This window comes from Eschrichtius robustus, chromosome 5 (assembly GCF_028021215.1).
Source record: "Eschrichtius robustus isolate mEscRob2 chromosome 5, mEscRob2.pri, whole genome shotgun sequence".
Classification (NCBI taxonomy): Eukaryota; Metazoa; Chordata; class Mammalia; order Artiodactyla; family Eschrichtiidae; genus Eschrichtius; species Eschrichtius robustus.
The window spans coordinates 14,531,935-14,554,825 of NC_090828.1; the positions used below are offsets into that span (position 1 = coordinate 14,531,935).

At 44.2% G+C, this 22,891-nt stretch overlaps 1 protein-coding gene across 3 annotated transcripts in view; it reads left to right on the forward strand.

Annotated features, from left to right (window-relative positions):
- The window catches only part of SERPINE2 (serpin family E member 2), a 74,430-nt gene that overhangs the window by 45,461 nt on the left and 6,078 nt on the right, over positions 1 to 22,891 (forward strand). For all 3 annotated transcript variants that reach the window (XM_068544340.1, XM_068544341.1, XM_068544342.1), the window contains 5 exons: positions 423 to 703; positions 3,790 to 4,017; positions 9,366 to 9,563; positions 19,796 to 19,994; positions 22,125 to 22,225. In XM_068544340.1, coding sequence (XP_068400441.1) covers positions 423 to 703; positions 3,790 to 4,017; positions 9,366 to 9,563; positions 19,796 to 19,994; positions 22,125 to 22,225 — 1,007 coding nt within the window. The remainder of the gene's footprint in view (positions 1 to 422; positions 704 to 3,789; positions 4,018 to 9,365; positions 9,564 to 19,795; positions 19,995 to 22,124; positions 22,226 to 22,891) is intronic.

Consider the following 22,891-nt stretch of genomic DNA (forward strand, 5'->3'; position numbering starts at 1 on the left):
GCCTCCTGGTTTACTTTCTGTCTCCCCTCTAGAATATAAACTCCAGGAGGGCAGGGGTCTTGGCCATCTTACTTATATTTCTATGCTCAGCACTTAGACAAGTGCCTGGCACACAGCAGGCTCTCAGTAAATATTGGTGTGATTGGATGAAGGGTGGTAACAAGGATGAAATAATGATTAGAACTGTGCCTGGCACAGAGTTGGGACCAGCAAGTGGAAGTTTCCTTCCTCTCGCTCCCCATCCCCCTAACAAAATATACATAAAGGAAAACAATCTAATCTACACTGTTGTGTCTTGAATATATTAAAGACATTCAGTTACACTGAGTATAGTAAATCATATCTAGCTGAGTACAAAGTAGCCTCCAAAAAAGTATTCATTAAATGTAGAATGTAAATATTTTCTTGATTTCATTTTTCAGGTTGTCCTTGCCAGAAGGAACCATGAATTGGCATTTTCCCTTCTTCCTCGTGGCCACCGTGACATTGCCCTCTGTGTGCTCCCAGTTCAATCCCCTGTCTCTGGAGGAACTAGGCTCGGACACAGGAATCCAGGTGTTCAATCAGATTGTCAAGTCCCGGCCTCATGACAACATCGTCGTTTCCCCCCACGGGATTGCGTCTGTCCTGGGGATGCTTCAGCTGGGAGCCGACGGCAGGACCAAGAAGCAGCTCACCACGGTGATGAGATACGGCGTGAATGGTGCGTGCGCCTGGGCCTGGCTGGCGGGCCTTGCAGGAGTCCCAGTCTGGAGGGCCCCTGGCTTGGTCTTTGCTTACCGCAGCGAGGAGCAGAGCAGCTGGGAGGGGTCTTGCTTGGTGCCCCCTGGGCTTGAGGGCCAGTCTCCTCTAAGGGACAGTGGCAATGCTAGGAGTCAGGAGAGCTGGGTTCTGGTCTCCGTTCGGTAGCTGTGGGACTTTGGGCAGTCACTTGACCTCTTGAATGCCCCTGTTTTCTCATCTCTAACAAGAAGACTTCCCGTCTGCCCCCTCTCTATGTTGTACAGGGCTCAGAATGCATCATGGCTGTGAACGTACTTTTAAATCCGTAATCTGGGGAGGTGGGTGGGTGTGACCATGGAGGGCAGCCCGGGTCAGCCTTATGCTGATGGAACCGCTCTGCGTCTCAGTTGAGGTGGCGGACGCACGAATCTCCATGGGGGGTAAAATTGCATAGAGCCACACACACACACACACACGCACACGTATGTAAAACAAGTGAATGAGCTCTGGGGACTGCACCAGTGGCAGTTTTCTCGTTGTGGATCTGTACTACCATCATGCAAGATACTACCATTGGGGAAACTGGGTGAAAAGTGGAAATACACAGGACCACCTTGTATATTGTTTTGCAACTTCCCGTGATTCTATCATTATTTCAAAATAAAAAGCTATAAAAGAAGTTTGTTTAAAAGTAAGGCCCGGGGCTTCCCTGGTGGTGCAGTGGTTAAGAATCCGCCTGCCAATGCAGGGGACACGGGTTCGAGCCCTGGTCCGGGAAGATCCCACATGCCGCGGAGCAACTAAGCCCGTGCGCCACAACTACTGAGCCTGCACTCTAGAGCCCGCGAGCCACAACTACTGAGCCCGTGTGCCACAACTACTGAGCCTGCGCTCTAGAGCCCACGAGCCACAACTACTGAGCCCGCGCGCCACAACTACTGAAGCCCACGCACCTGGAGCCCGTGCTCCGCAACAAGAGAAGCCCCAGCTCACCGCAACTAGAGAAAGCCCGCGCGCAGCAAGGAAGCCCCGACACAGCCAAAAATAATAAATAAATAAAATAAATAAATTAAAAAAAAACAAAGTAAGGCCCAGTAGGAATGGTTTCGTTTTCTTGAAAGAAAGCCCCGTTTTAATTACCTGTTTAAGCTTAAGAGCTTACACCCCCTAGTGCTGTCCCTCAGCTTTAGCTCAGGTTTCTCAGCCGAGTCCCCTCCCACCGCCCCCTCCACAGTGCTGGGCATGGGCCAGCGCTAGCCTTGGAGCCCTTCCTTGGCACCAGCCTGTGCCGTCACCTTGACAAGTCCCATCTCACATCCAGGTTTTAGTTGCTTTACTGGGAAGCGAGGATGTTTTCCCACCCACATTCCGCCACTCCCACTGGCCATAAAGTTCTAGGAATCTTGACCGCATTGGTGCCTTCGCTGGGAGAGGAGGAGAGATGGGGGTTTGCGTACTCCAGGGCTCCCCTCTGTGCCCCAGTTAGATCCTTCTCAGTGTAGCCCCCGGGGGCTGCCAGCACCAGATGCCCACCCGCCCCGCTCTGTTTACAGGGCATTAAACTGTTGCGTGAGTTTCCAGTTTGTTCACCTGTTGGAAGCACTGGGGGACTAAATATTTGGAACACACCGTTGTACCCTTGCTTGGAAGCCCACAGAACTCTTGGTGATTTATAACCTCATAGTGAATCACCCACGGGGTTCCTGGCCTCTCCCAGCGCCACCCAGGCCCTGTGGGCCAGCACCACTCCAAAAGAGCAACTGGATTGTCCTTGTTTGTCTTCCCGCTGAGCCACATTCATTTTAAGTAGTGTTTCTAAAGTTTTGACAACATTGGTCTGTTGGCAACTCCCCCCAACCCCCATCTCTTCTTCCTCCAAAATCACTAGCAGTCGAGTTGTGGAATGACTTCAGTTCACATGACAGACTCACCGGGGGAGCCCGGGTGGGTTTTCAGGCCCTGCTTTGGGCTCAGCCTCTGAGAACTCAAGACAGCGGCACTCTGGTTGAGGGCAGAGGCAGGACAGTCTGGGGCACAGGAGGAGGATCTGCCCTGATCTTTTCTGGGCAGGAGACTGGGGACCGTGGAGGAGTTGAAAGGGACAAGTGCCACGATTGGGCTCTGAAGTCTGCTGGTCCCTTCGTTATACAACGTGCCTGCCCACTCCTGCTGGGCCTGCCCCACAGAACCCGTGAGGGGTGCAGTCTCCAGAGGCCTCACAGAGGGCCAAACCGTGGGGCTCTTAACTGCCATTATTTAAGAATGACAGGTCAGCTCTCCAGGGGACCGTCAAGGTGACTCTGCCGGTTGTTTTAGGACAGTGTCCTTTTGAAAGGACCCCAAGCGAGTAAGACAGATCTGTAATTCGAGCTCTCTGTAGGAACACATTTCATCCTTTATAACATTTCCCTCTTTTCCATGCTCTGAAACTAAATGGAGCGTGTATGAATGGCCTGTGTGAAATAAAGCTTACGTTGCCGTAAAACTAATTCCCTTACTTTGTGAGCTTCGTATCAAGTAAAAATCACCTTGTTCTTGGATGGTGGCACGTGGCCATTTTTTATAGTCTTTCTGATGCTCAACTTTATGCCTTTTTTTCCCGAAAATAGAGAAAAATCGTGTTGTTACATCTTTGGCAAGAAAGGAAATAGCGCTTCAGATTGTTAAGAAAGAGAGACGAGATTAGGAAGAGTCCTTTGGTTTATTCCCCCATGGCTACATAACTGAAGAGTTTTCCAGTCTCCCTATTGACCTGGTGCCAGGAAAGTCTTCCAGGAGAGCGAGGTCTACTTGGGGAAGTTGTGGAGAAGGCCTGGAAGATGCCTGCTTTGAGGCTGGAAGCGCAATTGATCTTTAGGGGCTATTAATAGTTATACTTCATTCTACGCCCTCCCTTTTCTTAACAGAAGGCCACTGAGAAAGCAGATGACTTAGTCTCTTGCTACTCGTACTAGTTTTGTTTATACTGTTCTTATTTGCCATAATATAGACGATATTAAAAAAAAAAAAAACAACCTTCCTACATTCTTGCGGAAATATTGCTGCATTTTCTCCTTTCTCCTTCAGGAGTCGGTAAAGTGTTAAAGAAGATCAACAAGGCCATCGTCTCCAAGAAGAATAAAGATATTGTGACGGTGGCCAATGCCGTGTTTGTGAAGAATGGCTTTAAGATGGAAGTGCCTTTCGTCACGAGGAACAAAGACGTGTTTCAGTGTGAAGTCCGGAACGCGAACTTCGAAGACCCTGCCTCCGCCTGTGACTCCATCAACGTGTGGGTTAGGAACGAGACCAGGGGTGAGTGGCCACGGTTCCCAGGAATGAGCGGGCGTGATCTTCCACTTTATGAATGAAAGCGTGAGTTGGGCTCTGAGACCCTCACTGGGGCCTGCGTGTCCAGTGGCCCTTCTGTTGTGAAAGGCCTGGGCCCACTGACTGCTCCGCCCTTTCTCTCTCAGGGACCCCACGGCTCAGTCCGCCTTCCTACCCTTTTCCTGCCGCCATCCCCTGTGCCCCCTGGGGACTTGTCTCCCTGTGGCTCTCGGGCAGCAGGGCGGAATACAGCTCTGCACACTCTCTTCTTTCTCCGCAGCGTCTCATCTCCAGAGTCCCTGCCCACAGGCCCTTGTCTGTTTCGAAGGTTTTAGTGCTCATTCCTTCCTACTTCCGTATCCACATTCCCTTTGCCCAGAATGTGCTTCTCAGCCTTTAAGATTCGGGATTGAGCTCTCCCCACACCTTCCTTGCCTCTTTCTTTTTACATTGAAGCATAATTGACGTACAATATTATATAAGGTACAGGTGTACAATGCAGTGATTCACAATTTTTAAAGGTTATACTCCATTTATAGTTATTATAGAATACTGGCTGTATTCCCTGTGTCGTGCAGTACATTCTTGTAGCTTGTTTTATACATAATAGTTTGTTCCTCTTAACCCCCTGCCCCTATGATGCCCCTCCCCCTTCCCTCTCCCCTCCCCTTCCTCATCTCTTGCTTCTGTCCTCCCAGGAAGTAAGTGCCTCCCCCGGTTATGATGGGCATATGCTTATCCACGACCGCACCCTTCATTAGAGCACATCCACACTATGTAATTACTTGTGTACGTGCATCTCTCCCTCCATGAAACTCAAGAAATGTCTAACATCAGTGTTTTTAGCCTGTTAATTTGTAAACTTGAGGTTCAGGTGGAAATATTCAGAGGGAGAGGTAGGTCCAGAACATCAGAGGAGAGTTAAGGCTAGAAATAGAGATTTGGGAACCGTTTTTCACCGAAGGGGAGAGTTGAAGTCACAAGAGTGGAAGCAAAAGAGACTCAATAAGGAGAGTAAGCCCAAAGACAAAACTTGGGGAAACTCTGGCTTTTCGGGTCATGTCTCTCAAAGCGTGGTTCCTGGGGCATGTGTTTAGAATGCAGATCTCTGGGGAATTCCTTGATGGTCCAGTGGTTAGGTCTAGGCGCTTTCACTGCTGAGGGCCCGCGTTCAATCCCTGGTCAGGGAACTAAGATCCCAAGCAAAAAAAAAAAAAAAAAAAAGAATGCAGATCTCTGAACCCCAATCTACTGAGGCAGAATCTCTGAGGCAGGGGCCTAGCATTCTGCACTAAAGCAAGTTCTCCCCCAGTCTCCCTCCAGACTTGTAGATGTGCATATTTGCAAACCATGTGAGGGGCTAGAGGAGAGCCGGATGGGGAATGCTCTGGAGGGTGGAGGAGAGCCAGCGTCTGGTTTTGGTAAACCTGTGACATCCCTTTTCAACAGGATCCTGCATGGTGCAACCTGGGCTCCCTTCCTGAAACCACGAAATGATCAGGAGACCAGCAAATGGGAGGGGGTTAGTGTGTTTTTCTGAGCCTGTAGGGCTAAGAACAGAGGTAGGAAGCTGATGGCCCTCAGATGCGGGTAGCTGTATGATGTGACGTGTCAGCACCCACCCAGCCTTCTTCTTTGCTGTGTCCTGGGAGTAGTAAGTCCCTCAGGATGACGCCCGACCATTTCAAACCACTTGAACACACACTGACTCAATGTATTTCTCACAGCAACCGGGGAAGGGAAAGCGATGAGACTAGAAAAGTGATTTTCAACCCTGCAGACCTAACTCCCGCTGTTAAACAAAGATTTTCACTCTGTTTACTCTCTTGAAATGAAACTCGTAGCTCATATAACCTATGCACATGTACACAAATTTTTAAAAAAATAATATAATGCCAAACTGTAATACCAGGACAAACAAAAGTTATTTACAGATGTAGTTCAGCAGGTAAACCCTGGGGTACAGCCATCCCTGAATACGTAACAGTCAGATTCTTAGAATAAGAATCGACATTCACATTGCCTGTGAATTGACAGCCACAAAAGCAGACCGAGACAGGCACACTGCACTGGCGACACGAAAACCACGGGCTGTGTTACCATCGTTGAGGCAGTTTTTTCTAAAACGCTGCAAAACTCTTGGTAAATTTCCGAGCAAAACAAGTACAAGCTCCCCTTGGTTTGCGTGGTAGTCGCATTCCTGACAAACTCAGCATACATTAAAAGTATCCAAAATAAAAGATACTTTGTGTTTACACCGGAACAAGAATAAGGTTCTGGGCTCAGATGACAAGGAGCAGGTTTCTCACGAACGTGACTACGCAGCGGGGCGTTTGAAAGCAGGATAGTTCATTGTTTGGGCTGTTTTGAACACTGCAGGACGTGTAGCATCTCTGGCCACTGTCTGTGCAACCAGAAACACTGCCACAAATTTCCAAACTGCCCGCTCAGAGGCACTTGTGTATATGCGAGGTGTCAGAAGGACCCTGCTGATCAAACTGTCCACGTGTGGAAGACCGCTGCGTGATGACAGATCCTGCCCTGCAGAGAGTGGGGGGGGCGGCCTTTCCAGTGTGCTAGGGATGTGGTGATGGCCTGGCTGGGGCTGCCCTGCCACCTCTCTGCGGCCTCAGCCCCAACCACGTGGGCTTCCTCCCAACTCTCACACTTGCCATCCTCTCTCCAATCACAGGAGCCCCCCCGGCCCCTCCCCCGCCCCGGTGCATCCTGCTACCTGGAATGCTTTCCTTCCCCGTTGCCCCTTGCCTGTTCATTTCACACTATCTCATGAATGGCATAATAGTTACAAGCGTGAGAGCCCAGTTTGAACCTCAGTTCTGCCACCTGCTGGCTGTGTACCATTAGGCAGGTTACTTAACCCTGTGCCTCAGCGTCCTCGTCTGTAAAATGGAGATAGAGCAGTGGTACCTACTAGAATTGTTATAATAACATTAAGGTTGTTATGGGACTATAAATAATAAGCATAAGTCATTCAGCAAGGTGGTTGGCACTTTGCAAATGTTCAACGAATGTGAGCTATTTTTATAGCTATTGGCTCAAGCAATACTTCCTCAAGGAATCCATCCATCCCTGACCTCATCCACCAGATCACATCCCCCTCTTATTTGCCCTCACATCCTTAAGTACTTTCACTTGAAGATATTTATTACAATTGCATTTCCAAGTCACTTATATCAGCCTCCACTTCCCTCTAATCTATAGCTTTTGGAAGGGTGGGTTTTATTTTTATTTTGTTTTGTTTTCTCAGGTAGACATCAAAGACTGGATACATGGATGGATGGATGAATAGGTGGGTGGATGGATGGGTGGATGGGTGATGGATGCATGTTTATGGCAGTTATTGATGGCAGGTCCCCCATGTGCCTCCTTGCCTCTAAACCATGCATTTCTTACACTTCTCTTTTATCCTTTCTTTTTATTTCTTTGTGCCCCCTTATTATATCTTAGTTCTACCAGTGGCAATAAGAGGCTTTATTTACCTTAGGAAAAAAGGGCAGAAGAGATTCTTTCAGACTCTTGGTGTGCTACAACAGAATAGTGAACATAGAATCTTAGGTGTGATTTTTAAAAAATGAATGACAGGGTTCTTGCTCTTGTGCAGCTCACAGTTTAGTTGAGGGAGACAGATGCTGCATTTGGCTAGAATAAAATACCGCAGTGTAACGATGGTGCTGAGCATTGGGCTTTATGGAAACTCCAGGAGATGGGGAGGAGTGACAGAGAAGAGATATAAGAAGAGGGGACCACTGAGCTATGTCTCAAAGGCAAGTAGGAATTGGACTGGGTAATGGTCCCAGCAAAGGCAAAACACAGCCTTCGCTATTGGGAAACCAGCTCTCAAGAGCTTGCTATCGCTGGAGCACAGAGTTTTCACTTCCTTCCCACAGGACAGAGTCTGTTCACAGAAGCCGCTTTGCTTTGAGCGATGGCTATTTATATCGCATGTATTTTCCTTCCAGATCCTGATGAAAGGTGGCGTTGGTGCCCCCTTGTGTAAGTAATGAGCAATGATGACACTGTCTTGCTGGGCGCCCTGTGGGTCAGGGAATCCTCGAGTGTGCTTCTTTACCATGACTTACGTAAACATCTGTTTATTGTACCTCAGAATCTTCTTGAGCTTCATTTCAAAGAACTTAAAGCTCTCTCTGCTGAATCAGATATTCTTGCTTCTTCAGAAGCTGTTGGTTTTATTCTCACCATTTAATGTACTGTAACTTGCATTTATATTACGATCATTTTTAAAAAGTTGGACCAAAAGCTACACTGAACTAATTTTTAATAGCTTTAGTGTTAGTGATCTCTCTTAAACCCATATACGCACACACACAGACACACACACACACACACACACACACACAGACACACACACAAACGCACAGTTGAATCTTCAAAAACCAAGCAAAAGGAACCTAAATGAAAATTCAAAGCTTCAAGCACAGGTAGCACTTTAGAAGGGTCTTTGTGACTTCACAAGAACATCCTGAAATTGCAACAGTTGTGTGTGCTTCATTCCTGCACAAACAAGCTGGACCATCCTGATATCTTGTGAAGAGCATCTTCCTTAACAATTAATTATTCTAGGAGAGACCCCATGTCTTTTTATCTCTATAATATGAGCCTAGATGGATCCCTGACGCATAAATATAGATACCAATTTTAGTCTCAACTCTTCTTTAAGTAGTTATATAATAATCAGGGATTCCAAACTAATGCTCAACATTCCTAAAATCTTAAGAGAAATTAAGCATTTGCCTTTGATAACATTACACAGGCCGAAGTGTTCCTTTATTTTTAACTGGGATTAAATCAACCCAGTGGTTACAACAAAGCAACACGACAACTGTTTATCTTGTGCCGACCAAAAGCCCTCACTGGCAGTCATACATGTCAGTTATTATCAAAAGCAGAGAAATTAATTATGAATTAAGTATAGCTTATGCGGATGAGCAAAATGTTCTTAAAATATGGGGTTTATAGGGAATTAGTTATAAAAGAATTTCTTGATGAAAAGTTTGGTAACCCTAAGTAGAGGGTCTCTGAAGTCTTTTCTGGTTCTCTGATTTTTAACTTGTTTTCAGCTTTTAATTTTTAGTGAGGAAAAAAATTAGAAGGGACAAGAGGATATTGTAAAAGTTCTTTTAAAAATGTTGGAAATTTTAAATTTTACAAATCTTTGAATCTTAAAATTTTACAAATCTTTGAATCTTAAAATTTCTCAGATTTTTCATTCCCCCCGACCCTGCAGCTGCCTTTTGCCCCCAAGCGGACTGCCAATCCTGAGTGTCCTCTGTGTCTGCTCTCTGACTGCCCAGGTATGATCGACAATCTGCTGTCCCCGGATCTCCTCGACGGTGTCCTCACCAGACTGGTCCTGGTCAATGCAGTGTATTTTAAGGGTTTATGGAAATCACGGTTTCAGCCTGAGAACACAAAGAAGCGCACGTTTGTGGCAGCTGATGGGAAATCCTACCAAGTGCCGATGCTGGCCCAGCTCTCCGTGTTCCGGTGCGGTAAGTTCACACTCGGTGAGACTCAGTCCTAGAATGTGCCAGCCGCAGAAAGGCCCTCGGGTGCTGTCACTTAGCTCAAGAGCAAATCTGCCTTTTTATTTTTTATAGAGGGCAGGGGAGGAGAGGGCAGGATTTTTTAAAAGCTCATGGTAAGTCTTTGCATTATTTACAAAGGTTATGGATTAATGTATAACACATGTAATGCTTTTAGGTTGAAATTTAAAGATGACAGGACAATTCACAAAATGAGAATTATCATGGACATGAAACATATTGCATGCATTGTCAAGTCATCATTAGCAATCTTACATTACCAAATCGAAAATAAAAGTAAAAATTAGATCTCTTTTCCACTGATCAGATTAGCAAAAATTATGAAGATTGACGAAGCCCAATGGTGGCTCTGGTGTGGGGGGCACGTGGGCACCCTTGGGCGCTGTTGGTGGTGGGGAGCCGTGGTCTGGAGGACTTTCTAGAAGCCCCGCCTCAGCAGTCTCATGCCAAGGAATTTATAATATGAAGATAATCATACACTAGCAAATAAATAGAAGCCATATACGTACATGTAGTGGAACACACATGATAATTAGATTTATATAAGTAGAGAGTTATATAATATGTGGTTGATTTCAGAAAACAAGTTACAGAACAGCAGATGCTGTTTCATCTCATTTATGTAAAATACTTTCTATATATTCATACAGACATGTCTTGGAGGATGTTCAATAAAATGTTAAGTGGTAGTATTTCAAATGATTATTTTTCTTTGTTTGAGTTTGAAATTTTTTTGAAGGAACATGTGTCAGTTTTACAGTTGGGGGAAAAAGAAAATGACCCACCTCTGCAGTCATTACCACACATAGGTAACTAAGGCTGGTGACTGTTTTTTAAACCTGCTTTCACTGAAGTATCAGTGGTCCAGTTTAAGTTAAACTTCTTTTTCCTCTATAAGTTAGCCTTTATGTCTCCAATCTATATGTGGACATGTGGGTCCCAAGTATTCCCTTTGCATATACAGTATATATTAGATCAAGCACTGCTCAACGTTTCTCCAGCTGCCTGATTCTTTAAATTCAGAAATGACTCATGCGAGGGACACAATAAAGTCACTTTCCTTCTCCCATGTCTTTCATCAAACGTCCAGGTAGAATTCTGTCATTCACTCAATAAATTTTATCAAGATAATATGTATTTAAAAGCCCTGCAGAGGGACTTCCCTGACAGTCCAGTGGTTAAGACTCTGCGCTCCCTATGCAGGGGACCCCGGTTTGATCCCTGGTCAGGGAACTAGATCCCGCATGCCGCAACTAAGACCCGGTGCAGCCAAATAAATAAATAAATATTAAAAAAAAAAAAAAAAAGTCCTGCAGAAAGGTAGCATGCTAAGCAGCTGAGACCAATGAAAGGCTCTTTTTGTCCAGAACACATTCTCAGGTTACGTTGCCCAGGAAGACGTCATGGAATGCAAGCGTGGCCCCCGGCTCCTATCCGAAGCACAGTTATTTTATTTTAGGTCAATCTTTGTACACATTCTAATAAAACAAAACGCGAGGAGGCCTCATTTACTGTATATTTCTGTTGCTGAAAAATAATGAATAAGTCAGTAAAGAATAAATCAGCAAGGCTTCTGTAGGCATTCCCATGAAAGATTAAAATGTTTGTAGGAATGGAAGATGCTTTTCTTGAGTATATAGGATGTTCCCAGAGAGGGAGTTACATATCCAGGTGGCTTTTCAATTAAGAACTGATTTGTCTAAGAATCTGTGGTGTGCCTTATGGAAAGTAAGACACACATACATTCTTATGGTCCAAGATTCAAACTCCACAGCTCCACAGTGTGGGGGATCTCTTCCCCCGCCTTCCCTGATTCATGCTCTCCCTTCTCCACCCTCTTCTGAAGCCCCAGGAGACTGCATCAGTGGGCTCCCTTTTCCCCTGGCTTCCCGTTGACTGGCTAGTGCGGTGAACCAGCAGGTGATGGGGTAAGGGAGGAGAGCGCGCTTGGGCATTGGCTTCCCAGCCCTCTCCCTGCATCGCCAGGGCCGCAGCATCCTTCCACCCAAGGTCTCCTGCCATCAGGACCTGCCCAAAGGCTCTTTCTCTCTGGGCCACCAGCCCCTACCCTCGGCCCTCCCAGGCTAAGGCTGGTAATGGTGCCCCACTGTTTGTAGCCCAGGGTACCATCCTTAATGGCTCCTCTGTACCCTATCCTTGCCTTATAAGTGGTCCCTTCATTAAACTCTGCTGAATTGACCCAGTTTGGTGTCCTGTCTGTTAGCTGTCAGACCTTGATTGATCTGTACTGAATTCAGAACAGAACGTGAAAGTCCCCTTGCTCTCATTCCCTGCCCAGTACACACTGTAAGTGGTCTGGGACCATCCTTCCTGCCCCCGCTTTCTACGCTGTCATGGGTTTTTACTGAGTAACTTGGGATTGGAACCCAGCTCCTTTGTGGGCCAGGAGACAGAGTCCAGTGGTGTCATCTACTCCCAGGTTTCCCTCTTTGGCCGGCAGAGAAGTTTTTCATGGAAAGACGAGGCAGGTTTGTCTTCTGGAGAAAGCTCAGCAGTCTGTGGTGGCCCCAAGAAGTCATTTATTTTCATGACCATAGACCACACAGCCAGTCACCATTTTCTTCCTGTCTCATCGCAATCTGGCCCACTCGACCAGCCAGCGATGGGAGGCAGGTGGTCCTGACAGCTGAGCCAGGCCAGGCTGCCTGAACTCACTCACTCAGGCTCTGGTGCCACCTGCCCAGTGCCTTGTGGGGCCTCAGCCAGGCCTCGCCATCTTTGGTCACTTTGCTGAAACATTGTCCTTCCATTTACCTGTTTTTCAGCCTTCCTGACTTTTCCTCCAAGATAATCATCAAGGTCTCTGAGAGGATTTCCTTAATAACATTAAGGGAGAGGGTAGAAAATAGGAGGGGAAAACTCTTCTGACTTAAGCCCCATAAAGTGTAAGCACTTTGAGGGCAGAGACTTTTCCATTAAAAAAAAAAAGCCTTAAAAATTAGTAGAAATGTATTTCATATTCATTGCAAAGTCCTCAAATACAGTGGTATATAAGGCAGAAAGTAAATGTTACTCTATATTCCCATTTCCCAGCATAAAAACCCCTATTAAGTGCTAGGCTTTTTGAGGCATTTTCTATGGATATCATTTGAGGCTTTTTCTATGGATATGTAAAATTTGTCTATCCAACTTTTTTGCATACATAGGATTACACTATAATTTCTATTCTGTAATCTGTTTATTCATTAGACAGTCTATCTTGGAAAACCTTTTATGTCAATTCTCATGGAACTGCTTGATCCTTTTATCAGCTGCATAACACTCCATAATGTTATAAACGTATCATAATACCTTCGGGATGGCCATTTACTTTTTTTCCTATAACAACGCTACAGTGAGCATTCTTGTACGTAAATCTTTAGATATTTGTGTCAGAACTTCTAAAGGTAATGTCCTTGGATAGGAATTGCTAAATCAAAGTTGTTACAAATTTTCTGTTTTTATGGTTATGGATTTAGATGTAAGAGACTTTGAAAAAGACCACAAAGAATTCCAAACACACATATGTTTGTGTATATACATGTGTGTCTATGAATATACAGTATGTTTCTAGCTTCCACTCTCCTCTGAGCTTCCAACTCATACCTACATATCCATATTATGTCTCTAATTAGTTGTCTATTAAGTTCTGGTTCCACAGATAAATATACTCTTGCCCTTGCCATCTAGCTCTCCCCGCAGTGTTCCTTCGCCCAGCAAATGGCACCAACACTCACCCAGTTGCTTAAACCACTCCTCCTTTCCCATTAACTCTCCCCAGACTACCTTTCCACTGCAGCCTGAATATAGACTACTATATACAGTGGGTCTACTTGTTGTGGTTCTTTTTTTCAAATGTATATTTCAATTTCTACTTAAATATAGCCTGAACAGTTCCTTAAGACTCAGAAATCCACAAAGCTGCTTGTAGTAGAAGGTAATTAAAAGGACTTTCATCTATAAGGCTTTCCTGATACTGAATATTTAAAATACTGTCTCTGATTTTACAGGCTGAGAAGAGTTCTTTGCACTTCAGCAAGCCTAGCTATCAATACAGCCTCCCTTGTAGGACTTAAAATAAGAATCAGAGTACTTTAGGGGGCTTTCCAGAAAAACTGGACCATCCCCAAAGCACCACCTACAGAAAGTTTTACATCTTCTCCATATTTTCAATACTTGATTCTTTGCCTGTTATGTCTCATTAAAGGTTTTTGTTGAACATGATTCATCTAAGAGAAAAGACCGATTTTCCCCTTTCACCTCTTCCCTTCTTTTTAGAATGAATGGGCCTGCTCCATTCACATCTCTATATATTCCAGGAATTATCCTCATTAAAGAACACTCAGTCTGCTTCCCAGATGTTAAAGGATGGAGGGCCTGGGGCTGGAAGAGGTCTGGCATGATGACAGGCTTCCTGCTCTGACACAAGGTTCCCAAATACCCCTTCCCTGCCTGGTTCATTCCGCCCGGGAGCTGTGCCCCAATGCAGCGGGCGTGGTTTCTCTTGGTGCATCGATTCTGATACTCAAGAAGCAAAGTATCTTACAAAGCTGCTCACACCCATAAATGAAGGTTTTTTGCTGTGTGCAGCCACTGGGCTGAGCTCTGGGCATGTATTTTCTCATTTAATTTTCACAACAGCTCTGTAAGGCAGGTACTAACGTCCCATTTTACAGATAGAGAAACTAAGACTTGGAGTTCAGGAACTTGCCGAAGTCCCAGAGCTAGCGTGTGTCTGAGCCAGGATTTGAATTCAGGTCCTGTAACTCCAGATCTTGTGTCTTTAACCTTTGTCCTCTGTAAAACCATGCTGTGAAAGCAGTACCTCTGTGATTGGGTGGACGGAGAGGAAAGGGGTTATTTTGTAAAGATAAGCATGGAAGGGGCGTGTGTACGGAGTCAGCTGAGCCAGCATTTGTCATCAGCTCCCGTGATCAGAAGCAGACCTGGAGCCGGGGAGAAATGGACCGTCAGGCAGATGTGAGTGACGAGATGTAGAATGGTGAGCAGTTATTCACCTTACTGACCAGTTAATGATGATCCCGTCGAGGCTGGGTTCTCTGGTAGAAGGAGCAGCTCTCGCCCACCTCGAACACACCCCAGCTTCTAACTTTTCATTTTTCATGATCCTGACCTTTCAGAACAGTAAACAGTTCTAGAAGTGGCTAATGAATACTTCCAGGTCCTTATTTCATGCCCCAGAGCAGTCATTTATTAACAACTTCCCGCATTTCGCAGTTTCTTTTTTTTTTTAATTAATTAATTAATTTTGGCTGCATTGGGTCTTCGTTGCGGTGCGCGGGCTTCTCATTGCGGTGGCTTCTCTTGTTGCGGAGCACGGGCTCTAGGCACGGGGGCTTCAGTAGCTGCAGCATGTGGGCTCAGCAGTTGTGGTATGCAGGCCCTAGAGGGTGCGAGCTTCAGTAGTTGTGGCTCGCGGGCTCTAGAGCACAGGCTCAGTAGTTGTGGTGCACAGGCTTAGCTGCTCCGCGGCATGTGGGATCTTCCCGGACCAGGGCTTGAACCTGTGTCCCCTGCGTTGGGAGGTGGATTCTTAACCATTGCACCACCAAGGAAGTCCCTTTTTCACAGTTTCTAAAAATGAGCTCTACCAGTGTAGGAACCTAATGTTTTCTTTGAGGATTAAAGGGCTTATTAGGAAGTGGGTTTTTTTTCTCACTTTTCCATCAATTTTTCAGTTTCTGCTGAGACCATTTTATCATGCAGGGTAAAAGTAAAGGTAAAGACTCCCATCTTGGACTCTCAGGCAGCCCCAAGATGGGACCCAGGCGAGAAGGAGAGTCCACGTGTGTCTGGAGCTGAGGCCAGGCACCCTGGGTACCTGAGCAGCCCTGCAGGCGAGGACGGCACGTGGGGACAGGAGACATCGAGCACCCCCATGAATTGCCCGCATATTTCTTCCTCAAGGAGAAGCTGTCGTGTCATTCTGTAGCGTCATGCATTCTAAGAGCTTCACTGTTCTTACCATATTTTACAGCTAAAAGTGTTTGTTACGTAACGAAGACACAGTACGCTGTCTCTCTCTCTCTCTCTCTCTCTCTCCATCAGTGCCTCCCTCCCAACCCCTGTCTATGGACAACTGGCTTACTGACGTTCCTTGTCTCAGATGCAGTGATTAGCAAAGTCATCCCCAAAGAAAAGACAAGTGACAATCATGAGAGAAACTCACTTTCTCTTTTCTCTCGTTCTTAAATATGTTGTCCTTCCGGGTCATTCAGAGGAGGAGGGAGAGGGAGCCAGTGTTCACTGGGCACCCACCGTGGGCCAGGCCCTGCTGAGTACCTTATACGTGTATGTCTTCTAATTTCATCATCACAACAATCCTGTGAGCTACACACTTTCAATATCCCTGGTCTCTCCATTCTCCAAACCAGGAGGCACACGGAGGTTAAGTAACCTCAGCAAGATCACCGAGGTCTTCTTCAAAAGTTGGAAGTGTTTCAGAAAACATTTCAGACATCCACTGTCATCTAGAAATGCTGGTTTTCCATTCACCTGGTTAATTCTTACAACTCTCCCATCGCATGTCTAATGTAAATGTTCCGTGGGCTCCTAAGGCATGCTCTGTGGAAGGCTTTTTCTCCCGGGAGTTCATGGCCCCTCTGGGCCCCATGCTCACACCCTGGGCTTCTCTCCAGCGCCCATCATGTCTGTACTTGCGTCCACTCGGATGGGCAGTGCTCAGCTGTGCTGCTCAGTTGCTAAATGTTTTGAACATTTTACGTGGGGATAAAAGGGTTCTAAGATCAAATTAGTTTGGGAAACCTGAGAATAACTAGGGTTAAACAGTTTTCTTCAGGATACCTCAGAGCCTTTCTAGCATTGGTGTATATTATGAATCTGCAGGAAGAATCGAGTGTCTGGTGCTTCCTCAACTTCCTGGGATGTGGAATCCGTTTTGTCTACCGGACGTCTTGCAGGTTGTGTGTTCTCTAGATGACATTCTGAGAAATGCTGGTTTAAATCCTTCTTGGGTTTTCATCAGTAAGCACAAGTACCATAAGGTATCAAAAAGCCCTAATGGTAGTTACTGGAATGAATGAAGAATGAGTAGGAAGTCAGGCAGTGAAGGAGGATCATCTTTGGCATTAGACGTACTGAGTCCATACTGAGTCCTGGTCCACTTTTTAGCCATGTGTCCCTTGGTAAATTACTTAATTTCTCTAATTGTAGCCTCCCCAGCTGTAAAATAGGACTGCGTATACCTACCTGGTGGGGCGCTGTAGGTGCTAATTGCATTGGGGTGGTTGGTGTGGGCCTGGCACAGAGTGGACCCTAAACAGTGGAAGCTGTTTACCCCCTCCCTTCCTCCCTCCTCTTCACATGCATTCAGAGACACCACCAAAAGAATCATTCTTAGGCAGCTCAGATTCATTCCTCCATCCATATGATAAGGGTCAACTTGCAAAGCACTGTATTCTAAGTGCCTTGTGATCTAGTTAAGTTCTACTCAACAGAATTAGTATGACTTTAGTGATGGCCAAAGGCATTCTGTTAAGACATGTCTAGACTAAAGAATTCTTTACCAGGGAAGGAAGAAATAATTGCCCTTATCTTTGACTTTCTAAGCAAGTTATTTTTATTTTTATTTCTTTTTTTTGAATTTTTGAATTTTATTTTATTTATTTTTTTATACAGCAGGTCCTTATTAGTCATCAATTTTATACACATCAGTGTATACATGTCAATCCCAATCGCCCAATTCATCCCACCCCCACCCCCCACCCCCCACCGCTTTCCCCCTTTGGTGTCCATACGTTTGTTCTCTACATCTGTGTCTCTATTTCTGCCCTGCAAACCAGTTCATCTGTACCATTTTTCTAGGTTCCACATATACACGTTAATATACGATATTTGTTTTTCTCTTTCTGACTTACTTCACTCTGTATGACAGTCTCTAGATCCATCCACGTCTCTACAAATGACCCAATTTCATTCCTTTTTATGGCTGAGTAATATTCCATTGTATATATGTACCACATCTTCTTTATCCATTCATCTGTCGATGGGCATTTAGGTTGCTTCCATGACCTGGCTTTTGTAAATAGTGCTGCAATGAACATTGGGGTGCATGTGTCTTTTTGAATTATGGTTTTCCCTGCTCAGTAGTGGGATTGCTGGGTCATATGGTAATTCTATTTTTAGTTTTTTAAGGAACCTCCATACTGTTCTCCAAAGTGGCTGTATCAATTTACATTCCCACCAACAGTGCAGAATGGTTCCGTTTTCTCCACACCCTCTCCAGAATTTGTTGTTTGTAGATTTTCTGATGATGCCCGTTCTAACTGGTGTGAGGTGATACCTCATTGTAGTTTTGATTTGCATTTCTCTAATAATTGGTGATGTTGAGGAGATTTTCATGTGCTTCTTGGCCATCTGTATGTCTTCTTTGGAGAAATGTCTCTTTAGGTCTTCTGCCCATTTTTGGATTCAGTTGTTTGTTTTTTTAATATTGAGGTGCATGAGCTGTTTATATATTTTGGAGGTTAATCCTTTGTCCATTGATTCATTTGCAGATATTTTCTCCCATTCTGAGGGTTGTCTTTTTTGTCTTGTTTGTAGTTTCCTTTGCTGTGCAAAAGCTTTTAAGTTTCATTAGGTCCCATTTGTTTATTTTTGTTTTCATTTCCATTACTCTAGGAGGTGGATCAAAAAAGATCTTGCTGTGATTTATGTCAAAGGGTGTTCTTCCTATGTTTTCCTCTAGGAGTTTTATAGTGTCCGGTCTTACATTTAGGTCTTTAATCCATTTTGAGTTTGTTTTTGTGTATGGTGTTAGGGAGTGTTCTAATTTCATTCTTTTACATGTAGCTGTCCATTTTTCCCACCACCACTTATTGAAGAGACTGTCTTTTCTCCATTGTATATCCTTGCCTCCTTTGTCCTAGATTAGTTGACCGTAGGTGTGTGGGTTTATCTCTGGGCTTTCTATCCTGTTCCATTGATCTATATTTCTGTTTTTGTGCCAGTACCATATTGTCTTGATTACTGTAGCTTTGTAGTATAGTCTGAAGTCAGGGAGTCTGATTCCTCCAGCTCCGTTTTTTTCCCTCAAGATTGTGTTGGCTACTTGGGGTCTTTTGTGTCTCCATACAAATTTTAAGATTTTTTTGTTCTAGTTCTGTAAAAAATGCCATTGGTAATTTGATAGGGATTGCATTGAATCTGTAGATTGCTTTGGGTAGTATCGTCATTTTCACAATATTGATTCTTCCAATCCAAGAACATGGTGTATCTCTCCATCTGTTTGTATCATCTTTAATTTCTTTATCAGTGTCTTATAGTGTTCTGCATACAGGTCTTTTGTCTCCCTAGGTAGGTTTATTCCTAGGTATTTTATTCTTTTTGTTGCAATGCTAAATGAGAGTGTTTCCTTAATTTGTCTTTCTGATCTTTCATCATTAGTGTATAGGAATGCAAGAGATTTCTGTGCATTAGTTTTGTATCCCGCTACTTTACCAAATTCATTGATTAGCTCTAGTAGTTTTCTGGTGGCATCTTTAGGATTCTCTATGTATAGTATCATGTCATCTGCAAACAGTGACAGTTTTACTTCTTCTTTACCAATTTGTATTCCTTTTATTTCTTTGTCTTCTCTGATTGCTGTGCCTAGGACTTCCAAAACTATGTTGAATAATAGTGGTGAAAGTGGACATCCTTGTCTTGTTCCTGATCTTAGAGGAAATGCTTTCAGTTTTTCACCATTGAGAACGATGCTTGCTGTGAGTTTGTTGTATATGGCCTTTATTATGTTGAGGTAGGTTCCCCCTATGCCCACTTTCTGGAGAGTTTTTATCATAAATGGGTGTTGAATTTTGTCCAAAGCTTTTTCTGCATCTATTGAGATGATCATATGGTTTTTATTCTTTAATTTGTTAATATGGTGTATCACATTGATTGATTTGTGTATATTGAACAATCCTTGCATCCCTGGGATAAATCCCACTTGATCATGGTGTATGATCCTTTTAATGTGTTGTTGGATTCTGTTTGCTAGTATTTTGTTGAGGGTTTTTTAAGCAAGCTATGTTTAGAATAGGGAAGTTCTCAACCTGAATTGCTGTCTTCCCTCTGAAGCTACCCTGGCGATCAGCAACCATTCATGCCCCTTCTGGAAGTCACCAAGGATGCACTGAACCTGCCTCTGATTTCTTTAGGGTCTACAAGCACCCCCAGTGACTTATGGTACAACTTCATCGAGCTGCCCTACCACGGGGAGAGCATCAGCATGCTGATCGCGCTGCCGACAGAGAGCTCCACCCCACTCTCGGCCATCATCCCGCACATCAGCACCAAGACCATAGACAGCTGGATGAGCACCATGGTGCCCAAGAGGGTGCAGGTCATCCTGCCCAAGTAAGTAGCCCCTTTCCCTAAAAGAGAAAACAACAGGACTGCTCGATCCCTGGGAGTGATTATGTCAGATACTGGACAGCTGAAGGCTGAAATAGACACATCATGAAACCTGCCTTATTTTGCAGAAGTTGCATGGTGGGACTACAAGGCTGTGCTTTTGTAAAAGTTGGTTTTCAATCCCTGTGCCTCTTATATGGCAGGATAGTGATGACGGGGAAGGAAAGAAGGCAGCCTGGTCTCTAAACCTCCACAAGACTACAGCTCTTGTGCCACTACAAGGGCTTTTAATATAGGTCACTGTTCAAAAGACTGAAAAGCAGATGCATATCATCATCTGATAGCATGCTGAAAATACAGTAAAGTTTAGTAGTGCTCCGTGTGTTTTGATAAGGAGTTTCATTCTAGGTACTTAAGTTTTACCTGGAAGTTGCTAAAGACCAAGGTCCAAAAGGTTAGGTAATAAGGAAATATTTTGAAGCCACCCAGGCAGAGTTCTTACATTAGTATCTAGGGCAGTTTTTCTATTATACCCTAAAAGTATAATATAGATGAAACCTGAACTGTTAGGACTTGAAACCAAGGGGAAAGGAATCCCAAATTCTGTCTGATTCCTAAATTTCTAACAGGTCAGAGAATGCTTTGCCCAGATCTGTGAAGCAGGCAGTGAATGTCCCCTTTTTATAAACTTTTCAACATTACTGTTTTGTCAGTATCCAGGGCTTTAAACCACCCAGGCCTCAGTGGTGGTGGCAATACCTTCCAGTTCTAATAGCTTTTAATTCTCTAGCCACTGAGTTAAGTAATCAGACGAGTACATTCATAATAAATATTAGTAATTCTTATTAGTATTAGTATTAGTAATTCTCCCAAGAGTATTTCTTTTTGTTGTAAAATAAGCCTTCACATAGGCAGTGCTTGCCATAAATGAAGAAGCTGGTGATGTACATAAATTATAGTTATAATGGTAAATTACCATATAAATTACCATAATAGCCCATCTGTGATGAGAATCTGCTCACTTACCCTTGCTGCTTTCCCACAGAATGTGATAAAATCTGGTAAAACATCCTTTGATGATAGATTTAATAACTGACATTTACATATCTATAGCTCTAATACCAGATAGTCCACAAATATCCAAGAAATCCATATCAAACCCAAATGAATACCATTCCTAGTGTTTGCCCCTGTTTTAATGGTAAAATGCTTCCAGAATCCCAACACAAACCAGCAGGAATGTATTTCCTCTCTTTTGACCATCCCCAATCCCAGTAAGTATGGTGGCTCTTACAGCAGCCAAGATCATGGCTCTGTGGTTGGGTATGGGGAAGAACCCATAGATAGATATTCCAGAATACCAGACACTCATCAACACCCTGTTACTGAGTCCAAGCTTGTATTTCTCGCCGCATGACAGACCAGTAAATCAAGAAATATCAAGGAATAGCAACTTTATTCAGAAAGCCAGCAGACTGAGAAGATGGTGGACTAGTGTCCCAAAGAACCATCTTGCCTGAGTTAGAATTCATGCTTCTTTTATACTAAAAGGGGAGGGAGTAAAGTCAAACCTTTCCTAGTTCCCGTCAGCCTCCAGAGGGGATGTGTTCATTTCTTCCTTCCCGCAGTCATTCACAGGCGGGCCTGGTCAGGATGTTTCCTGTGAGCTAAACAAAAGTATTTTAGCTTAATGCTCATTACCTGGGAGGCAGGGTTCCCAGAGATGGGCCATTTATGTGTAATTTAAGCTTATAGACAACATCCCTTTAATGATTAACTTGTAATAGCATACAGAGGTTCTTCCCTGTTGCAACCCTGCATCTCCCCATCAGCATAAGAGAAAGTGCTTCTGTAGATCTTCCTAGGACTGGAATGGGGAGCCTATTGCCCATGAGGGTAAGGACACCCCTACTTGCTGATACTGTGCCATTTTGCCAGGTATGTGTTTGAGAGACGAGTTGTTCTCTACTTACCTGGTACTTAAATCTTGGGATTAAAATTAAAGATATAGGTGTTCAGAGTGTACTTTAAAAAGGATCTGTTTGTAAACCTTTTTTCCACTGGCACTGATTATATCATTTTATATCATTTATAGTATATTGATTTTCCCCCTATTTTCTGCTTTCGTGCTAGGTTCACAGCTGTAGCACAAACAGATTTGAAGGAGCCGCTGAAGGTCCTTGGCATCACCGATATGTTTGATCCATCAAAGGCAAATTTTGCAAAAATAACAAGTATGTTCAATTTAAAACTTGCTCTTAAACTTGTGGAGTATGTTACAGATTGAGTCTCCGATTTGTTCAGAGAGAAAAGGTCAAAATTAGGAATGTGCTGCCATAAAACTCTCCGAGGTTTAATCTGATATATCACCAAAGGATGCTGTTGAGCCTTCATCACTTAAATCAGCATGTCATCCATCCCTACATTTCACATGTACATTTCATGTGAAGCCCACACGATCCCACACATTTAAAGAAGCATTTCATGTGCTGTCTCTGTTACCTAAAAATCTGGCTCTTAATTAGATACTAGTCTCTTCCTCTTCCAAATGCAAGCTTTTCCCCTGTATTTTCAAATTTTCAAAATCAAATTTTTGAGCTCTCAAATGCTTACTTCCACCAAACTACAGCAGGCACCACTATATTCAGATAGGTATTTTGGCATCTCATCACCCATTAATCTGAAATAATATAAATTCAAAGGAGTCTGATTAGAGCTTTCCTTTGCCAAACCGTCTGGGACACAGCTGGTATAATATTCCTTCATTTGCCAGTACACGTAATTTTTTCCTAGAGTCATATTTGAACGGTCGGTCCTTTGTCTTTTTAAGTTAGAGCATAGCCACCGCCTGCCAAAGGCATGGCTTAAACATGATTTGTGCTCCATGTTGTATTTTTCCC